This window comes from Bufo gargarizans, chromosome 1, assembly GCF_014858855.1.
Source record: "Bufo gargarizans isolate SCDJY-AF-19 chromosome 1, ASM1485885v1, whole genome shotgun sequence".
NCBI classification, from domain to species: domain Eukaryota; kingdom Metazoa; phylum Chordata; class Amphibia; order Anura; family Bufonidae; genus Bufo; species Bufo gargarizans.
This window is the reverse complement of record NC_058080.1, coordinates 371,717,318-371,738,878: the sequence shown is the minus strand read 5'-3', so window position 1 is coordinate 371,738,878 and position 21,561 is coordinate 371,717,318. Positions and strand designations below refer to the sequence as shown.

Sequence of the window (21,561 nt, the reverse complement as noted above, 5' to 3'; positions counted from 1 at the left end):
ACCTGTTAGGGGTTAAAAAATTCGGATCTCCAGCCTGCCAGCGAACGATCGCCGCTGGCAGGCTGGAGATCCACTCGCTTACCTTCCGTTCCTGTGAGCGCGCGCGCCTGTGTGCGCGCGTTCACAGGAAATCTCGCGTCTCGCGAGATGACGCGCCGATGCGTCCAGGAGGAGAAAAGCAACCACCTTCCGGACGCATCGGCGCGTTAGGCGGTCCGGAGGTGGTTAAAGGGGTTGTGCAGGGGTTTTAAACTGATGACCTATCCTCAGAATAGGTATATAGAAATCTGCAGCACTCTTCCAGTAGTGAAAAAAAAATCCAGTCTTTAATTAAACCAGCAGCAGAATACAGCGACGTTTCGACCGTCTCCGGTCTTTTTTTTTTTTTTTTTTTTCACTACTGGAAGAGTGCTGCAGATTTCTATATACCTATTTCACGCTGGGAGCCATGACCAGGATCCCTATCTGCGAGCACCATCACCCTTCCTAATGGCATTTCTTATTCCCATGTGGGGAGTTGTAGTGCTGCTTATCATTCTATTTCCTATCCTCAGAATAGGCCATCAATATCTCATTGGCAGGAGTCTGACACCCGGCACCCTCGCCGATCAGCTGTATGAAGAGGAGGCAACGCTCCATACAAGCGCTGCTTTATGTTCATTACACTGCACGTTGTCTCGAAAGGGAGTGTAATTAGAAGTACTCGCACCATTCACTTGAAAGGAGCGAGTATATGTAATTACACTACGCTGCAAGGGAGAGGATGGGTAGTGTATTGAAGAGGAAGAAGCGCTCACATGGAGCGCCCATCTCCTCATCAAACAGCTGATCGTCAGGGGTGCAGAGTGTTGGACTCCCGTTGATCAGGTATTTACAATCTATGAGGTTAGGAAGTTATAAAACCCCTCTACAACCCCTTTATTGCCATTACATGGTATGTCTGCATACAAAGCGAATTCTTCATGCAAAAAATAATAATAATCTACATTTGACAAATGCACGGCTTTTACCTACTAGTGGTAGAGTATGGGTTTCCAGTCATCCTTCTAAAGGAGACCTTGGTGGCATTTCTAATGTTGCTTCTATTCTACATGCTATGTTACCTGTGTGGTCCAGATGATCCTCTAACCATCTCTTTGTTCCCTGATAATTAAACTTCCCTCCTCCTGATGCGAAAAACAGCAGATTGTAACTGTGCATGGGAGAAATGTGAATGTAAGGAGAGGTGACCGTAAGTAGCAAGCAAAATAAAATGAACAGAATATTCCAGTAACTCTAATTAATACAGGGCAAAAACAGAGAGCACGCTAAGAGAAGTAATGGAAGAGAAACTACAGATTAAAATGACATTAATTCTTCTTCTTAGCAAACCTTTCATAGCTCAGGTTGAATTTACTTCTGTGTTAGGAATATCAGGGGTGATTTAATCCGAAATATGCCTAAATCAGGCCGGCCTCATTCAGCATTTTCTACGCCTGTTTTATGCATAGAAAATGGTCTAAATGTAAAGACAGCTCAGAAACAGTCTTACATTTAGAACTGGTGCTGGATGCGCCAAAGTTAGAGAGGCCTGCTCCTCTTCATAACTTCAGCGGATCACCGCCAGCTAGGGACTGGTCTTAATAAATGTGCCCATTCATTTTTACAATCCATCATAGGAACAAACAATTGCAATTCAAGCTGTGACAGATCAGTCACATGATGGACACCAACACTGTCCTACGGACACCAGTGGCTTGTAGTGGAGCCTCCTGGGTTAAGTGATTGAGTCAGTCATTTTACTGTGGGAGCTGGTAACTGCAGAGCTTCTCCCATTCACTTCAGTGTCTTCTGGTGCCCAAGCTACAGGGCACTAGCTTATTTGCAGGGTGTCGGACTCCTGCTGATCCAATATTGATGGTCTATCCCGAGGATAGGCCATTAATATAAAAATTCTGGAAATCCCTTTAAAGTAATTTCCCACCTTTCGGAGGCCCTATCAGTATGCTTTCAAACTGTACATGATTTGCAGTACTGGCCTACTAAGAGACTTAAATTTTACACATACATGACTTTAGGCCTAATAGGTCTGGTCTTTGCATGAAACAGTAGGAAAGAAAATGAAATGTATTAACCTGTCATATTAGTGCCCCTCTATTCAAGAAAATCCTATTAGTCTGTGAAGCAGAGGTTAAAGCGTTGAGCCATTTCCTAGCTGTTACATACACGAGCAGGCTGTAAGGCTGGTAAAACAGGGCCAAAGTTTCAGGGTGTGGGACACTTACCTTGCATGTGTTCGCTTGTATGTGTACAGCCTAGAGAAGAGGCGTGCCAGCTCCAGAAGGATTGCCACACCACTGGCATTAGAATCTGCACCATAAGACAACCACTAGGAACAAAAATAGGAAATTAGACTTTGAGAACGGATATGATTAACAAGTCTCCCCATTACACTTTCGGCAAAATTATGTCACCGGCAAATACTGTACTTTAGAAAAAAAATATATAGGGGAGATTCATCAAAACTGGTGCGAAGGCCCACAGCAACCAATCAGCTTCCATCTTAAATTTTTTGGGAAAATGAAAAAAGGGATCCGATTGTTTGCTATGGGCAACTAAGCCAGTTTTCCTTTGCACCAGTTAAATAGGGGCCATAGTGCTGAAAAGCCATATGATGCACCACTTACCGGAGCAACTCCAAAAGCGTCATAGTGAGCAACAATTGCAATAGTGGGAAGGTCTTCTGAACCAAGGCCAGCCAAACGTCCCTGAAACAAATATATAAAAAAGTCATGACCTCATTGCTACAGAATCATAGTGGCAGCTTTAGGTCAGTATGACCCTGTAGAAGGTCATGCAGACACACACAGCATTATAAAATCAGTATAATGCCGTGGGTTCCTGCAATATAAGAAGTGTCCAGAACGGAGGATCACGCGCACACAGAGTATGATTTCCCTACTGTACACGCTCGTGTGAAAGAGCCCTAAAGAGCTTTGTTGTTCTGACTGCCGCAGTGATATACCCATATACTAGCCATGACCACTGTAGCCAATCACTAGGCTCAGCTGTTTCATGCTGTATACTGCTGGAGGCACGTGTGGCATACAGAGCTCCATTCTCTTACTGCCTTTGCAATTTGCCTGTCCTGAGCACTGGTGCAGCACCAGATGCTACGGAGCGGCTGCTGCACAGGCAGTCTACTAGGCCACAAAACCTGTGACCTTGATTAGTAATGGATGGCAGGTCCGAGGGAGCTGGCACAATGCAGGTCTGGCGAACTGGTGTGAGACCCAGCAGGAGAAACAGATTTGGGGTGCCTAGGAAGTCCAGAGCTCTTACACCAAATCCATCCAAGAACCACAAAGGTTGGGGATTCGAGTACTGAGGAGGGCTGAGTTGGTACTGGTCCAGTGAAATGGAGGGCTAACCTGGAAGACCTACACAGGGTAAGTCAGATACATACCTGATCCCAAAATACCCATCTTCATCCTTTTTAGTTTAGCACCCTATGGAACAAGCAGTCACCCATTCAGCGATTGGCACGCAGTTGTGGCAGTTCGCTAGTGAGGGAGGGCGGAGCCCATGGCTGGCAGACAAAAGAGAAGTTGACTGCTCTGTTCTGCTTTGTTATCTTGGAAGAGCTTACATAGTGCCAATGTTACCAGCCATAATACCAGTGTGTATGACATCAGGACAGCAGTGTGCTCAGTCATATGGGGCTTGTCTACAGTTCTACAGGGAAAGTCACCCAACTTTTGTAGACAGCTGAATATCTAATCGGTGAAGTCATGCAGTGATAATTCTTACTTTCACTACATAATTGTGCAGATTTGACTTTCAGCCAGCTTTGGAAAGCTGGGTAGCATGTGTAGATGACACTACAGTAGTGTCAGAACCCTAGTACTGTATCGTATATCTGCACATTTTTTCAGGGGGAAGTTTTGCAGGTGCCAGTGCACAGAGTTGTCCCCAGCCAAAGATGGAGGGGCTGGGAGGAAGGAGGCATTTCTGACTGCTTTCTGTAGCAGTTTAAATATGTCCATGCAGACACGGCAATAGAGAAAAAACGGCACAGGTTAAACTCCCCCGCCGCCCCCTCCCCCTTGCAATAACCTGGCACATTTTTTTTTTTTTGTAAATAATTATATTCTCCATAACAATTCTGGAGCATATTTTCTCCTAGTCTATGTTGTGCTGTTCCAGTTATTACTTCTGAATATCTATGAACAAAGTGACAACTTGGTGTTAGCTGTAGGGGCGAGTCCCTGTACAGTATGAGACTGGCAGACTGGTAACACCTACTTTTTAATTTATTCAGAAATTTCTAGGAGGAATAACAGAGGAACACTGCAATGTAGAGCAATATGAAAAATTCAAGCCCAAACACTCACCTCCACACTGGTTACCAGCCAGTCACTGATTGCCTTACTCTGAGTGCCACTTGTCACCATCTGGAAGCCATTGGCAGTAGCAGTATGAAGGAGTACTACATGGGCATAAACAGCAAAGTCAGTAAATACCATAGAGCATGGCAAATCTTTATCCTAAACAGATGCTTAGAATTGTCACATCTATTCACAAAAGCTAATGGTCACGTACTATTACTATCTCACCTTCAGCGGCAGAAGAGGTGCCCTGGTTAGCAGAAGCTGAAAGGGTCTGCTCATAGATAGACAGAAGCTCTGCATCCTCCACAGCAAAGTAGACAGGAACCTGAGTCTCCATTGAAAGCATCTCAGGCTCTATGTCCATGAATTGCTAGAAGCGAAACATTAAAGCCAGTTAAAAAGGTATTCAATGCTACATTTCATCTCACCACCTACAATTCAACTAAAAGCAAAGCAGCTCCTTTCTATAGGTCCTGTTAGGTCACACGTGGAGGGTCCTTGGCTGCATGGTTTACAGGCACTGCAGCTTCCCTTACCAAAAAACAGCTGATCCCTGGTCAGCAGTTTTTATTTTAAAGGGTTATCTAACTGGACCCCCACCACCTTCCTAACAAGAGAACTTTATGCTCTCATGTTAAGGTTTTCCCATAATAAGAAGTGATGGCATATCGCTAGTACAGCCTCCATTCCCAGGACTGGTGGGGGATCCTTTCAGGCAGACCCTCACAGATGCTGAGAATAAGGGGCCTGAATGGAGCAGAGCCACAGTAGTCTGCATTGTAGGTACATATATCTGCTATTGAAGTCTAGTGTATATTACATAGTGATATAAGTGACCTAGCTAGTTTTACCACCTCTACAGCATACATTAAAGGGGTTGTCCGTTTTTCACTATAGATGACCTTTTGTCAGGACAGGTCATCAATATTAGATCAGAGGAGGTCCAACCCCTGGCACACCTGCCATTAAGCTGTTTGAAGAGAAGGCAGCGCTCATACAAGTGCTGCCATCTCTGCTCTGTTTACCTGCTCACAAGTATGGCGTCCCTATCCACTTCTATGGGACGGCTTTGTCTGTTCGAGTGAATACTACAGAGCCGTCCCACAGAGCTAAATGGGGACGCCATACTTGTAATGAGACTGCAATTCCTGCGGCGAGCAGGTAAACAGAGCAGACAAAGCAGCACTCTTATGAGCGCTGCATTCTCTTTAAACAGCCGATTGGCGGGGGTGCCGGGGATCGGACCCCAGCCGATCTGATATTGATGACCTATCCTGAAGATAGGTCATCAACAGCAAAAAGCAGACAACCCCTTTAAAACAGCAGGGCTTCAGCTCTAGAACACAGCAATAGGTCAGAAACACCTTACTTAGGTAGGCAGCCGCAAAAGATAAGCAGGCAAGCAGCGCTGCAATAGTAAGTGTTCCTCAGTAAGTGAGCAGTAGGTTTCCTGCACAACACCATTGTATTCTAGCATATGGGGCCTCATCTGTACACCATTAACAGTCTACTGCAGCATTGCTTCCAGGGAAGAATAAACCCTTTTATACAGCACTGCCAAACAGGCTCTAGGTGTGAACCAGGCCTAAAAGTAATAGTGAAGCACAACACCACAGAACCAAAAACAGACAGCACAGCATAGTGAATAGGATGTTCACTGAAAAACTGTCAACCCAACAGGACTTTCTTCATTCATGTTTACCATATCACACCGGATGATACATCAGATAATGGACCATTGCTTTCCGCATGTGTCCATGTCTCCTCTCCAGATCCAATTATCATTTGTATAGAAAACAAATTGTAATGGGAGTCAGGTAAAAACCATGAAACTAACAAAAGAGTTCAAACCTGTACAATATCTTGTGGCAGAGCCACCATGTCAGGAGGCAGGATTATCACCACAGCACCCGCTGACTGGCGCAGCGCTTTTTGATACTGCTGAAAAGAGAAGTCCGCTAAGCGCATGAGAACACATCGCCTGCTGAGGACGTCAGCCTCCACTGTACGAGCCTCTGTGTTAAGAACCGAATTCCGCGTACCTGCATGGAACAAAGGTCACAGGTCAGAAATCCCAGAACAATCAGCCTCAGCCTCCAGAATATATGGGCCGTCACATACATTAGATGAATGCTGGCTAAACCATCAAATGAATATGAATGGTCATTATTTAGAATGTCGTGTTGGGGTTTTCTGTTGATGAAAATGTGTAAATAGGGCTGAATGGGTTCTGCTGGTCAATGTCATTTTCACATCTGCGTTTTCCTTTCCGGTTTTGAGATTCGGCCCAGGCTCTCAAGACCGCAGCACAACGCTTCAGTTTTGTCCCCATTCATTGTCAATCGGGACAAAACTGAACGGAGTGCACCAGAATGCGTTCTGTTCCGATTTGTTGCGTTCCCAAGCAGTGTTTTTCTGTGCGGATTGGGAAACTGAAGAAAACCATGTAAGGCTAGTTTCACACTAACGTCAAGGGACTCCAGCAGGCTGTTCCGGCGGGTCAACAGCCTGTCGGATCAGTCCAGCCGCTAGTGCACGCGTGCCCCCAGACTACCGCTCTGGCCCTATTGACTATAATGGAGGCAGGCGGAGTTCTGGCAGCTGCATGGCAGCCCACGCCAAGAGGCCACCGAAATAAAACTACTACATGTCGTACTTTTATTCCGGCAGCCTCTTGGTGTGCGCTGCCTTTGGAACTCCGCCTGCCCCCATTATAGTCCGGGGGAACACGTCCACTAGCGGCAGGACAGATCCGACAGGCTGTTCACCCGCCGAACAGCCTGCCGGAGGTCCATGCCGCTAGTGTGAAAGTAGCCCAACTCAATGGTGCTGGATGTGTTTTTTTCCAGACATGAATCCGGTCAACATTGACTTACAATAGTTTTAGTGCCAGATCTGGTTCCTTCATTTTCAATATTACTTATAGTACTTTCACACTTGCGTTTTTCTTTTCCGGCATTGAGTTCCGTCCTAGGGGCTCTATACCAGAAAAGAACTGATCAGTTTTATCCCCATGCATTCTGAATGGAGAGTAATCCGTTCACTATGCATCAGGATGCATCAATTCAGTCCCTCTTATGTTTTTTGGCCAGAGAAAATACTGCACCATGCTGCCGTTTTCTCTCTGGCCAAAAATCCTGAACACTTGCCGGAATCGGCATTAATTGCCATTAAAATGCATTAATGTGCCCCAAGTGTTCCAGAAAAACGGATCCGGTTTTGCGGTCTGTGCATGCACAGACCTTTAAAAATTGGAAAAAGATAAATACCGGATCCATTTTTCTGGATGACAACCGGAAAGACGGATCCGGTATTGCAATGCATTTGTCAGACGGATCCGCATTTGGATCCGTCTGACAAAAGCATCCGTTTGCGTCCGGATTGCCGGATCCTCTGCCGCAAGTGTTCAAGTACCCCAATACAACCAGATCCATTCTCAATGGATGCAGCCGGTTGTATTATTATAACAGCAAAAACGCAGATGTGAACGTAACCTAACATGTCTCCACTACATGCCTGATGACCACGAGAATTTCCCATTTGAAAGGGGTTGTGAAGAAACTGGGCTGGCGATTGACAGAATGCCGCAGTTCAGGCTACCCCAGCAGCCCCTCAACGATCAGCTGTTCTTGCAGAGGGAAACAGTGTATGGCTGGAATTTATGGTGGACCTACATGTAATACCGAAAAAGCTACTGAGGTTTCTATTCAATCTTCACAACCCCTACAGCTATTAGCATTTACCCGCTTATCCTCCACCATTAACAGTCAGAACATTGGTGGAGGTCCCAGCAGCCAGACTGTTACTGACACGTCCTATGCTAAGTCAAATGTTTATGATGCTGTAACCTGTATAAATCAGGATAGGTCATCATCAATATCCGAATGGAGGGAGTACAAATTACGGCACCCCGTAAGCACTTAGGCCTGTGATGTCACCGTATATTGGTCACATGACTTAGGCGTAGCTCAGCCCCACTCAAGTGAATGGGTCTAAACTCCAGTATCAAACACAGCCGCTATACAATGGACAGCACTGTGCTTGGTAGCTGCAAGGAGACTGCAGTTAGTCAGACCCCCACCAATCTGATATTGATGATCTGTCCTGAGGCCAATTTCAAAATCCCAGATACCCCATCTAGTGTTATAACACTCTATGGGGGAGATTTATCAAACCGGTGTAAAGTAGAACTGGTTTAGTTCCCCATAGCAACCAATCACATTACACCTTTCATTTGCCACAGATCCTTTGGAAAATTAAAGGTGGAATCTGATTAGTTGCTGTGGGCATCTAAGCCAGTTGTACTTTACACCGGTTTGATAAATCATATGCCTCATGGTCTGAACTTCCCCTTTTCTTCAGGCAATTGGCAGGGGAGATTTCCAGTTTATGAGCCACTGAAGTAGAAAAAGCACTTTAATCATTTAAAGGGGGTTTCCCCATCACAGACGATGGGGGCCTATGACTGGGATATGCCCTATTGCCTGAGAGGTGCGGGTCCCACCTCTGGGACCCGCACCTACGCCGAGAACGAAGCGTGGAGAGTAGTGGCTGGAGGACCTTGGGTTTCCCGGGGTCTGGCCAATCGCTCTCCCCATACAAGTGAATGGGAGCGCACCACACTTGCACGGCCACTGCTCCCATTGATTTCTACGGGGTCGACGGAAACAGCCGAGCCGGCACTCTGCTATTTCCGGCTGCCCCATAGAAATTAAAGGAGGGCAGCTGAGCATGCCCCCCTCCGCCACCTTCCCCGGTCCATTCTCGGTGTAAGTCCCAGAGGTGGGACCCGCACCTATCAGACAATGGAGGCATATCCTAGCGATATGCCCCCATTGTTTGTGATGGGAATACCGCTTTAAGTCAACCATAACAGAAAGGCACAAGAAAGAACACAGACGCCAAACACAATTCACAACATACTGTAATACCCGCATGGCATTACAATTCATACATAGTGGAGGGCTCAGCAACCGACACTCCAGCGGTTGTAAAACTACAACTCCCAGCATGCACATTTGCTCAGCTTCCATAACAATGAATGGAGCACGCTGGAGGTGCGGTTTTTGTGCAATCGTGTGCCCATCTTCCAAGTCCTGGCAACCTCATTTATATGATCTGGACTGAGGCTTTTAGCAAGGATGATCAGCTCGACAATGACACAAAATGGTGGTGGATCTGCTGATGGCTGCTATGGTGATAGATATTACATGGAACTACCAAGTCTTCTTTCATACAGTTCAAAATCGTCACCATTAACCCATCCAGGCGGCCGCGTGCCCGGAGCTGTCACTCATTAACCCCTGCCTGCCGGCAGAGAACACATGGCAGGGGTGGAGGCGATGACTGACCGTAGCTCTGGCCCTGGAGGTCGTACTGCTGCATGCGGTACACCGTGAACTCGTGGGCTGCCTCGGCCTGCAGAGGAGACACGAGGAGCAGCACCGCCGGGATGAACACGAAGAACGTGAGAGGAAAGGACGCCTTCAGCATGTTATCGAACACCTCGCCCGCTTCTTCCAGCATCCTGCCGCTCCGTGGAGAGCTCTCCTCAGCGCTAATATGGAGGAACCTACGGGGGAACCTGACAGGGAAGGGCCGGGAACTACAGCTAATGCCTACAGCTTCCTCACGAGCCTGGGACCAGCAGGCACTGCAAAGACACCTATCAGCGGGGCCTACTGGGTGGCCAATCAAATACCGACAGGCGATACTAGGACACCCAAATCAGGGTCCTGACACTCAGGTCAAGAGGAAGGAGGGTAGAGGGCGTGTGGGCGGAGCCACGGAGCTGGGGCGGGAGCAAGTAGTGAGAAAGCTGTGTGTTGGATACGGATGTAGGCTGTGTATCGTGTAGTTGTGGTGGAAAGGTAGCAATGTCTAGGATGTATGGGCTCCCATGAGGTTTAGGTCATGTGACTGAGGCGCAGTTAAAAAGCCTTTATGGGGTTATAGGCACCATTTTTTTTTTTCGTGACGCTGCTGAAGCTGGTTTCTTAGTCGCATAATATATGTTTTTTTATTTTTTTTATTAAGGAATTATAAGTAAACATTAATTTACCAATAAAAGAGCTGTCCAGAGGGGAAATCAGTTGTAGGCTGCATGAAAACTGAAATAACTGAGAAAAGGGTGTCATTTAAAGGGGTTGTCCATTTTCGCTGTTACAAAGGTGAAATAAAACTATGCCGGGTGGCTGGGAACCAGCAGAGTGGCCCAGTGCCGAGTGTCAGTAGCTCCCATTAACCACTTCAGCCCCGCTAGCTGAAACCCCCTTAATGACCAGGCCACTTTTTACACTTCGGCACTACACTACTTTCACCATTTATCGCTCGGTCATGCAACTTACCACCCAAATGAATTTTACCTCCTTTTCTTCTCACTAATAGAGCTTTCATTTGGTGGTATTTCATTGCTGCTGACATTTTTACTTTTTTTGTTATTAATCAAAATGTAACGATTTTTTTGCAAAAAAATGACATTTTTCACTTTCAGCTGTAAAATTTTGCAAAAAAACGACATCCATATATACATTTTTCACCAAATTTATTGTTCTACATGTCTTTGATAAAAAAAAATGTTTGGGCAAAAAAAAAAAAATGGTTTGGGTAAAAGTTATAGCGTTTACAAACTATGGTACAAAAATGTGAATTTCCGCTTTTTGAAACGGCTCTGATTTTCTGAGCACCTGTCATGTTTCCTGAGGTTCTACAATGCCCAGACAGTAGAAACACCCCACAAATAACCCCATTTCGGAAAGTAGACACCCTAAGGTATTCGCTGATGGGCATAGTGAGTTCATAGAACTTTTTATTTTTTGTCACAAGTTAGCGGAAAATGAAGATGATTTTTATTTTTTATTTTTTTTTCTTACAAAGTCTCATATTCCACTAACTTGCGATAAAAAATTCTAGGAACTCACCATGCCCCTCACAGAATACCTTGGGGTGTCTTCTTTCCAAAATGGGGTCACTTGTGGCGTAGTTATACTGCCCTGGCAATTTAGGGGTCCAAATGTGTGAGAAGAACTTTGCAATCAAAATCAGTAAAAAAATGACCGGTGAAATCCGAAAGGTGCTCTTTGGAATATGCGCCCCTTTGCCCACCTTGGCAGCAAAAAAGTGTGACACATCTGGTATCGCCGTACTCAGGAGAAGTTGGGGAATGTGTTTTGGGGTGTCATTTTACATATACCCATGCTGGGTGAGAGAAATATCTTGGCAAAAGACAACTTTTCCCATTTTTTTATACAAAGTTGGCATTTGACCAAGATATTTTTCTCACCCAGCATGGGTATATGTAAAATGACACCCCAAAACACATTCCCCAACTTCTCCTGAGTATGGCGATACCAGATGTGTGACACTTTTTTGCAGCCTAGGTGGGCAAAGGGGCACATATTCCAAAGAGCACCTTTCGGATTTCACCGGCCATTTTTTACACATTTTGATTGCAAGGTACTTCTCACACATATGGGCCCCTAAATTGCCAGGGCAGTATAACTACGCCACAAGTGACCCCATTTTGGAAAGAAGACACCCCAAGGTATTCCGTGAGGAGCACTGCGAGTTCCTAGAATTTTTTTTTTTTTGTCACAAGTTAGCGGAAAATGATGATTTTCTTTTTTTTTCTCTTTTTTCCTTACAAAGTCTCATATTCCACTAACTTGCGACAAAAAATAAAAAATTCTAGGAACTCGCCATGCCCCTCACGGAATACCTTGGGGTGTCTTCTTTCCAAAATGGGGTCATTTGTGGGGTAGTTATACTGCCCTGGCAATTTAGGGGCCCATATGTGTTAGAAGTACTTTGCAATCAAAATGTGTAAAAAAATGGCCTGCAAAATCCGAAAGGTGCACTTTGGAATATGTGCCCCTTTGCCCACCTTGGCAGCAAAAAAGTGTCACACATCTGGTATCGCCGTACTCAGGAGAAGTTGGGGAATGTGTTTTGGGGTGCCATTTTACATATACCCATGCTGGGTGAGAGAAATATCTTGGCAAAAGACAACTTTTCCCATTTTTTTATACAAAGTTGGCATTTGACCAAGATATTTATCTCACCCAGCATGGGTATATGTAAAATGACACCCCAAAACACATTCCCCAACTTCTCCTGAGTACGGCGATACCAGATGTGTCACACTTTTTTGCAGCCTAGATGCGCAAAGGTGCCCAAATTCCTTTTAGGAGGGCATTTTTAGACATTTGGATCCCAGACTTCTTCTCACACTTTAGGGCCCCTAAAAAGCCAGGGCAGTATAAATACCCCACATGTGACCCCACTTTGGAAAGAAGACACCCCAAGGTATCCAATGAGGGGCCTGGCAAGTTCATAGAATTTTTTTTTTTTTTCGCAAAAGTTAGCGGAAATTGATTTTTTTTTAGTTTTTTCTCACAAAGTCTCACTTTCCGCTAACTTAGGACAAAAATTTCAATCTTTCATGGACTCAATATGCCCCTCAGCAAATACCTTGGGGTGTCTTCTTTCCAAAATGGGGTCAGTTGTGGGGTGTTTGTACTGCCCTGGCATTTGAGGGTCTCCGCAATCATTACATGTATGGCCAGCATTAGGAGTTTCTGCTATTCTCCTTATATTGAGCATACAGGTAATGAGATTTTTTTTTCCGTTCAGCCTCTGGGCTGAAAGAAAAAAATGAACGGCACAGATTTCTTCATTCGCATTGATCAATGTGGATGAAAAAATCTCTGCCAAAAAAAAAAAATGGAGGGGAAAGGCGTCGGCCAGGACATAGGAGCTCCGCCCTACATCCATACCCACTTAGCTCGTATCAGACAGAAACAAATGGGTGGGTGTGGACCAATGGACAGTCAGCTGCGGTGCCCTTAATAGGACAGGTTCAAAGTCCTTAATCAAAATAGAAATAGGTTTAACGGGTGCCGCGCTAATTTGTAAAGCAGTATACAGGATCAAGAACCAGAAAGCAACGTGCCAAATTCGTATGATGCACAAACAAAAAATTCCAAATCCATATGCAATAATATACAGGCGGATCTCACACTTCCATATAAACCATGCGAAGATTTTCGGCAACCTATTAGTCAGCTGCGCATATATGAAGACAACTGTCTTACGTCTCCCAGTTCACATGCAAAAGAATGGTTGTCCGCCTGCAATATACGGTGAAATCTCCCCTTGTGGTAACAATCACACGAAAAGCCTGATCCGAAGACAGTCCGGAATACCCTAATGAAGGACAGAAAAAGATTGTGCAATACCCTCGGGATTTAAAAGTAGGAATACTTTAATCTACTTACAAAAGGCAAGTTTTCACAAGCATATAAAATACCCGACCCGGGTTTCGCACTTAGCTTCGTCAGGGGCTGTAATCCAAATGCCGCCTAAGGTCAACACATATATAGCAGTCATTGACCCCGGAACAAGTACGGACTTCCGTTTGTCCGGCAAAATATTTAAACATATGTTTTAAAAAATAAATAATAAAATAGCCAACATAAATTCTGATGACACATACATTTAGCAAGATACATTAAAATACAATAAATTACACAAAACTAAAATAGTATTAAACATAGTAGAAAAACTTGCGTTATATAATAAAACATCTAAAAAATTTTTTTGATTAAACCATACAGACAGATTTTATGTCCCACTCAATATTATGTCCATTTGGCTGCAATGTATTCATATCATAAATCCATTGCGCCTCCCTTTTATTGATCTGTGTGGCAGGATTACCTCCACGCCAGTGACGTTTCACCAATTCTACACCACAAAACTTTAGACCCGTGGGGTCTTTCTGATGGAACCTCTTATAGTGTGCAGAGACACTATGAGTCTCGAGTCCTTTTTTAATATTTTTAATATGTTCGCCAACTCGAACTTTTAACTTTCTCAGTGTTCTTCCAATATACTGGAGACCACACGGACACTCCAGCACATAAATAACTCCCATTGATTCGCATGAGATATTTCCACAGATTTTTTTAGAGATAGATTTGGAGGTAGACACAATATCATCTTTTCTGATTGTTTTTTTATCTTCTCTTGTGCGATTTCTGCAGCATGGACAGAAGCCGCACCAAGTGAAGCCGTTGCGCAATTTCGGTGCACCAGAAGACTCTCTCACATAACTATGCACAATACGGTTTCTAACAGTGGGGGCTCTTTTAAAAATAAAGGGCGGTTTTTGGGGAATAAGTTCACCTATAACTGGATCATTTCGCAAAACCTTCCAGTTATTTTGAATTATTCTTTTAATATGGGGGCAATTAATAGAGTAGGTGGTTGAAAAAGCAAACTTATATTTTTCTTGAATCTGTGTTTTATCTTCCGCAGACACCTTCTTTTTAATAGTACCCAGATTTTCCAACTTAATTTCTTCCTTTTGATTCAACAGAACTTCCTTTTTATATCCCTTTTCCACAAATCTATTTACTATGATGTCACTTTGTGCCTCATAATCTTCTATACTGGTACAGTTTCTTTTGATACGTTTCAATTGTCCCTTCGGCACATTACAGATCCATGGTTCATGATGGCAACTATTTCTTTCAATATAACCATTGCGGTCAGTAGGTTTAAAATAAGTGACAGTTTTTATCTTTTTTTCATCTACCCTAATCTCCAGATCTAAAAAATGTATAGTATTTTTACTAACATCGTGGGTAAAATGAATGTTCCACTTATTTGCATTAATTTGGGAAATAAACCTCATTAACCCTATCTCCGTCCCATACCAAATGCCGATGCAATCATCTATGTATCTCCTCCAGAGTTGGAGGCTACCACCCTCCATCTCAACTTTAATAATCGGGTCTATATTAGACTGTTCCCAGTAAGACATGAACAGATTGGCGAAACTGGGTGCGAATTTCGCACCCATCGCCACTCCCGACACCTGGAGAAAATAACTATCAGCATACCAAAAATAATTATGTCCGAGGCAGTACTGTATGCAATCCATAATGAAGATTTTTTGCTCATTACACATTTGAACATCTCTATTCAAATAAAATCTTATCGCCTCCATGCCTATCTCATTTGGTATAATTGTGTAAAGTGAAGTGACATCCAATGTCATCAAAATAGCATTTTCGGGTAAATCATTTATTTCTCTCAAAGCCTCAAGGATATGCCCTGTATCCCGTAGGTATGATGGTGTAATAGTCACATATTTTTGTAAAAAGATGTCTATATACTCGGATACACGGCTAGTTATTGAGTCAATCCCTGAGACAATGGGTCGCCCTGGGGGGCGTTCTGCATTCTTATGTATCTTAGGTAAATAATATATAGTCGGAGTTTTTGGGTACAGGTTATTTAAATACTGATATTCTTTCTCATTCAGCACTTTTTGCATTAGACCCCTATCTAACAAAACTTTAAGTGTTTTTTTATATTCAAATATGGGATCCCTTTTCAATTTTCTATATGTAGTAGTGTCGCTAAGAATTCTCTGCATTTCCGTGTTGTAGTCCTCATGGTTTAAAACAACTACACCTCCACCTTTATCTGTTACCTTTACCATTTTTAGTTAAATTATTCTTTTTTAAACCTCCTATATCTAATTGATCTAGCCCTTTGAGAACCCCACGTTTAAAAGCTTCTATACACTCGTTTTCCTTATTATCTGGGAAAAAAGTGGATTTATTTCGCAGATGCGTGTATATTTTAGTATCTTGCGCATTGGAAGTTTTTATTGGATTCTTTTTCAAATATTTACATATATTTAATTTCCTTATGAATCTATGCACATCCAAATATGTTTCAAATTTATTTCCTCTATATATTGGGGCAAATTTAAGACCCTTATTAAGCACAGAAAGTTCATCTGGAGTCAAACTATATGTGCTTAAATTATATATGCCTATGGAATCCCTCTGCCTTTCTTCGCTTCTGGGCTTATTGTGTCTTTTTCCTCCCCTTCTTCCCCTTCCTCTCTTTTTTTCTTTCTTGGTGTCCCTTCCATCTTTTGTGGTGATTGTGGTGTTTTCCCTTTTATCATCTTGTGGGGAAAATTTTCCTCATGAGTGTTATTTCCCCTCATTTCTTTAACATATATTGTATCTTCACTGTCATTTGTTTTTTTAAAAGGGCCATGGTTATAAGCCTGTCTATTTTCTGAAGGGAGATTTCTACCCCCTTCTCTATAGTCTGTTCCTCTAGTATGGTTATAATCATTATACTCTTGTATGTAAGGTTCTCCCCCTCTATTATTATAATAGGGGCGGTATTGTTGTCTGTTTCTGCCTGAATTATGGTAATCCCGGGAACCATATTGATATTGATTGTAATGCCCACGATGGTTTTGCGCATTATAATGATGGTTCTCGTTATATCTATAATAACCCTGATTTCTACGATGGCCATTCCACCTAGGTCTATAATCACGAGGTTGCTCCTGGCCCCATCTGGGGTTGGAATTTACCTGGTGATTATAGATGGTGGTTTTCCCCGGATCAGGTGCGGTGCGCTCATTGTTTTTAGGCTCACTCCCATATACTGCTATATCTTCCTTTTTCTGTTTCCATTTGTACACTGTATTATTTTTATACTCCTCTATAACCTTTAAATACTTTTTTTGTTTTTTCTTTTTTACTTCTTGTTCAGCTTTCATAACCTCTTTTTGGCATTTTTGTGATAATTCAGAATATTCCGATAATTCTTTAAAAGGCGCTAGTTTGACCTTTATATCCTCTATTTTATTACATATGGAGGAAAGTTTCTTTTTCCTTCTCTCTATAATAAATCTCATAGCACCAAAACCACATGAATTAACAAAACTCTCCCATTCATATAATTCTGTTTCAATGTCTGAATTCAATGGGAGTTGCCACCTGAGGCCCTCTGGGATCTTTTCTTCCACAAGGAACCGCTCCAGTGAAATAACATCCCAAATGGTTCTAATTTCTTTGACCATTAATAATTCTAAGGTACTAAAAACCTCATCAATATCATTACTACAATCTTGCTGAGGTTTCTCATTAAATACTTCGTGTACATTTAAATGCATATTGTCTCTAAAAGTAAAAATATCCATAATCCACACCAACTGAACCTAGAAACAAAGTAACAGACAGAAACAAATTGGTGGGTGTGGACCAATGGAAACCCGGGTCGGGTATTTTATATGCTTGTGAAAACTTGCCTTTTGTAAGTAGATTAAAGTATTCCTACTTTTAAATCCCAAGGGTATTGCACAATCTTTTTCTGTCCTTCATTAGGGTATTCCGGACTGTCTTCGGATCAGGCTTTTCGTGTGATTGTTACCACAAGGGGAGATTTCACCGTATATTGCAGGCGGACATCCATTCTTTTGCATGTGAACTGGGAGACGTAAGACAGTTGTCTTCATATATGCGCAGCTGACTAATAGGTTGCCGAAAATCTTCGCATGGTTTATATGGAAGTGTGAGATCCGCCTGTATATTATTGCATATGGATTTGGAATTTTTTGTTTGTGCATCATACGAATTTGGCACGTTGCTTTCTGGTTCTTGATCCTGTATACTGCTTTACAAATTAGCGCGGCACCCGTTAAACCTATTTCCACTTAGCTCGTATGCCCTGGCAAACCAGATTTCTCCATTCGCATCAATCGATGTGGATGAATAAATCATTGCCGGGATTTTTTATCTTTTTTTTTTTTATATATATATACAAAGTGTTTGCCAAAGCATAGGAACGCCGCCTCCTCCTCAGCTCGTATGCCTCGGCAAACATATCTGTTACTGCAGAGGAGAAAATCCCGTCTTGCAGCGCCGCATACACCGACTTGCGTGTAATCTGACAGCAGCGCAATGCTTCTGTCAGAATGCACATCGGTGCTGCAGCTGGTCGATCGGTTGGTCCACCTGGAAGGTAAAAAGACAAAAAAAGAAAAAACCAGGCCGCAACGCAATAATTTTATTAACTTTGCAACAGAACATGTAACTTTAACTTTTTGAACTGAACATTAACGTGTTTGCTTACTGGTGTGTTTTTTTTTTTTTTTTTACCTTTATAGAACAAACCTCTCCTTCCCCATGGGTCAATGTGCAAAGCGCAAATCGCCCAAATATGTGGCGAAGTGCGTTATGCACTTTGTCCCATGTGAAAGGAGACGTTTGCAGCAGCAGTGAGTGAATGGGCCCTAATAGCCCTGTGTGCCTATCCTGGTGAGATGATCCCTATGCTAATAGTGTACCTGTGAGTGGTACTTCCGGAAACACTCTCCAAAGCATAGGGCAGGGTGGTCAGGACAGTCAGGACAGAAATAGCGGGTGTCTCGCCTTATTCCACTCCTGCTACAGACACGACATCTTTTTCGGGATGACGGTTGGGTTGAGGTACCAGGAACGACATTGGGGAAATGTCGCTCGTGTAGACGGCTAACTACACTGGTGGATGGGGCCACGGAACCTCCTGGGTACAGGAGGTTCTCGATGATCTCTTCCTGAAATTTGAGGAAGGATCCAGTTCTCCCAGCCTTACTGTAGAGAACAAAACTATTGTACAGAGCCAATTGAATTAAATATACAGACACCTTCTTATACCAGCGTCTGGTTCTGCGGGAAACTAAATACGGAGACAACATCTGGTCATTGAAGTCCACCCCTCCCATGTGGAGGTTATAGTCGTGGACTGAGAGGGGCTTTTCAATGACACGGGTTGCTCGCTCAATTTGTATTGTCGTGTCTGCGTGAATGGAGGAGAGCATGTAAACGTCACGCTTGTCTCTCCATTTCACCGCGAGCAGTTCTTCGTTACACAGTGCGGCCCTCTGCCCCCTTGCAAGACGGGTGCTAACGAGCCGTTGGGGGAAGCCCGCGCGACTAGTTTGCGCGGTACCACAGGCGCCAATCCGTTCTAGAAACAAATGCCTAAAGAGGGCCACACTTGTGTAAAAATTGTCCACATAAAGATGGTACCCCTTGCCGAATAAGGGTGACACCAAGTCCCAAACTGTCTTCCCACTGCTCCCCAGGTAGTCAGGGCAACCGACCGGCTCCAGGGTCTGATCTTTTCCCTCATAGACACGAAATTTGTGGGTATAGCCTGTGGCCCTTTCACAGAGCTTATACAATTTGACCCCATACCGGGCGCGCTTGCTTGGGATGTATTGTTTGAAGCCAAGGCGCCCGGTAAAATGTATTAGGGACTCGTCTATGCAGATGTTTTGCTCTGGGGTATAAATATCTGCAAATTTCATGTTGAAATGGTCTATGAGGGGCCGAATTTTGTGGAGCCGGTCAAAAGCAGGGTGGCCCCTGGGACGGGAGGCGGTGTTGTCACTAAAGTGCAGGAAACGCAGGATGACCTCAAATCGTGTCCTGGACATAGCAGCAGAGAACATGGGCATGTGATGAATCGAGTTCGTGGACCAATATGACCGCAATTCATGCTTTTTTGTCAGGCCCATGTTGAGGAGGAGGCCCAGAAAAGTTTTAATTTCGGAAACTTGGACTGGTTTCCACCGGAAAGACTGGGCATAATAGCTTCCCGGGTTAGCGGTTATAAATTGTGTGGCATACCGATTTGTTTCTGCCACAACTAAGTCTAAAAGCTCCGCAGTCAAGAACAGCTCAAAAAATCCCAGGGCCGAACCGATCTGAGCTGTCTCAACCCGAACTCCAGACTGGGCGGTGAAAGGGAAAACTACAGGTGCGGCTGAAGTTGGAGACTGCCAATCAGGGTTTGCCAGCACCTCTGGGATTCTAGGGGCTCTACGGGCACGTCTTTGCGGTGGCTGCGACGGGGTCACTACTGCACGTGCCACCGTACCAGCTTCAACTGCCCTTCTGGTGCTCGCTACTTCACCAGGTTGTACGGCAGTGCTGGTACTAGTGCCAGGAAGGGCTGGGCTGCTGGTGTATGCCTCACCACGTAATCCGACAGCACCAGCCCCACTCTGCTGCTCTTGAAGCGGATCCTGCGCAACCTGCGGTCTAGCGACACGGGGCCGGGTACGCCTGGTGGTATCAGGGACCTCAGCCTCCTCGTCCGAACTTTGGGTCAGAGAGCCACTGCTTTCTACAGGTTCGTATTCTGACCCGCTGGATTCATCAGATGAGGGTTCCCACTCCTCATCCGACTGGGTCAGAAGCCTGTAGGCCTCTTCAGAGGAATACCCCCTGTTAGACATGTGGGCAACTAAATTTAGGGGTATTCCCTGAGACTACCCAAGAAAAAAAAGCAAGCCTGTCTTACAAAGGGGAGCCTAGCGAAGTACCGGAGGCCGCTGCGGTTGATAAAAAATATCAAAACTGATTTTTTTATCGCTGCAGTGCGTGTAAATTGAATGTGCAGCGATCAAAAAAATTTTTTTTTTTTGTCACTGCGGTGGGGCGGGTGTGGGCGAGCGATCAGGCCTGATCGGGCAAACACTGCGTTTTGGGTGGAGGGCGAACTAAAGTGACACTAATACTATTATAGATCTGACCGTGATCAGTTTTGATCACTTCCAGATACTATAAAAGTACAAATGCTGATTAGCGATACGCTAATCAGCGAATAAGGGACTGCGGTGCGGTGGGCTGGGCGCTAACTGATCGCTAACTACCTAACCAAGAGACCTAAACTATACCTAAAACCTAACGGTCAATACCAGTGAAAAAAAAAAGTGACAGTTTGCACTGATCACTTTTTTCTTTTCACTTGTGATTGACAGGGGCGATCAAAGGGGTGATCAAAGGGTTAATTGGGGTTCAGGGGGGTGATCTGGGGCTAAGTGTGTAGTGTTGGTGTACTCACTGTGAAGCCTGCTCCTCTGCTGGATCCAACCGACGAAAAGAACCAGCAGAGGAGCAGGCAGCCATATAACAGATCATATTTACAAATATGATCTGTTATTCGGCTCTCTGATTGGATTTTTTTAAAATCAGCAACCTGCCAGCCAATGATCACGGCTGGCAGGTTGCTGACGAAATAGTCCTGAACGAAATGCCGGCGCGAACTGCGCATGCGCGGGCGCATATTCGCGTCATCCGTCTCGCGTCTCGCGAGATGACGCGTATATGCGTGACTCTGCGCAGCGCTGCCACCTCCGGACCGCACATCTGCGTTAGGCGGTCCGGAGGTGGTTAAAGTGCGTGGCGGCTGCAGAGACAGCACAGCAAGCTATATTGTTTCTGTGGTAACAATGGGAGCCACTGAAACAGCAGAGCACTGGAGAGCACTGGCCCAGTCCCCTGTATCCCAGCATAGTCCATTTCGTATTAGTAATGGCAAC

At 44.3% G+C, this 21,561-nt stretch overlaps 1 protein-coding gene across 3 annotated transcripts in view; it reads right to left on the bottom strand.

Annotated features, from left to right (window-relative positions):
• NCLN (nicalin) overlaps nucleotides 1-10,050 on the bottom strand; it is a 35,782-nt gene extending 25,732 nt beyond the window's left edge. For 2 of the 3 annotated variants that reach the window (XM_044269855.1, XM_044269865.1), the window contains exons 1-7: nucleotides 9,722-10,049; nucleotides 6,222-6,412; nucleotides 4,596-4,740; nucleotides 4,374-4,468; nucleotides 2,667-2,747; nucleotides 2,265-2,368; nucleotides 1,104-1,192 (exon numbers count right to left, since the gene is read on the bottom strand). In XM_044269855.1, coding sequence (XP_044125790.1) covers nucleotides 1,104-1,192; nucleotides 2,265-2,368; nucleotides 2,667-2,747; nucleotides 4,374-4,468; nucleotides 4,596-4,740; nucleotides 6,222-6,412; nucleotides 9,722-9,896 — 880 coding nt within the window. In that variant the 5' untranslated portion in view covers nucleotides 9,897-10,049. Of the gene's footprint in view, nucleotides 1-1,103; nucleotides 1,193-2,264; nucleotides 2,369-2,666; nucleotides 2,748-4,373; nucleotides 4,469-4,595; nucleotides 4,741-6,221; nucleotides 6,413-9,721 lie in introns of all 3 variants that reach the window. The other variant, XM_044269869.1, reaches the window with a different exon arrangement.
• Between the last annotated feature and the right edge of the window lie 11,511 nt (nucleotides 10,051-21,561).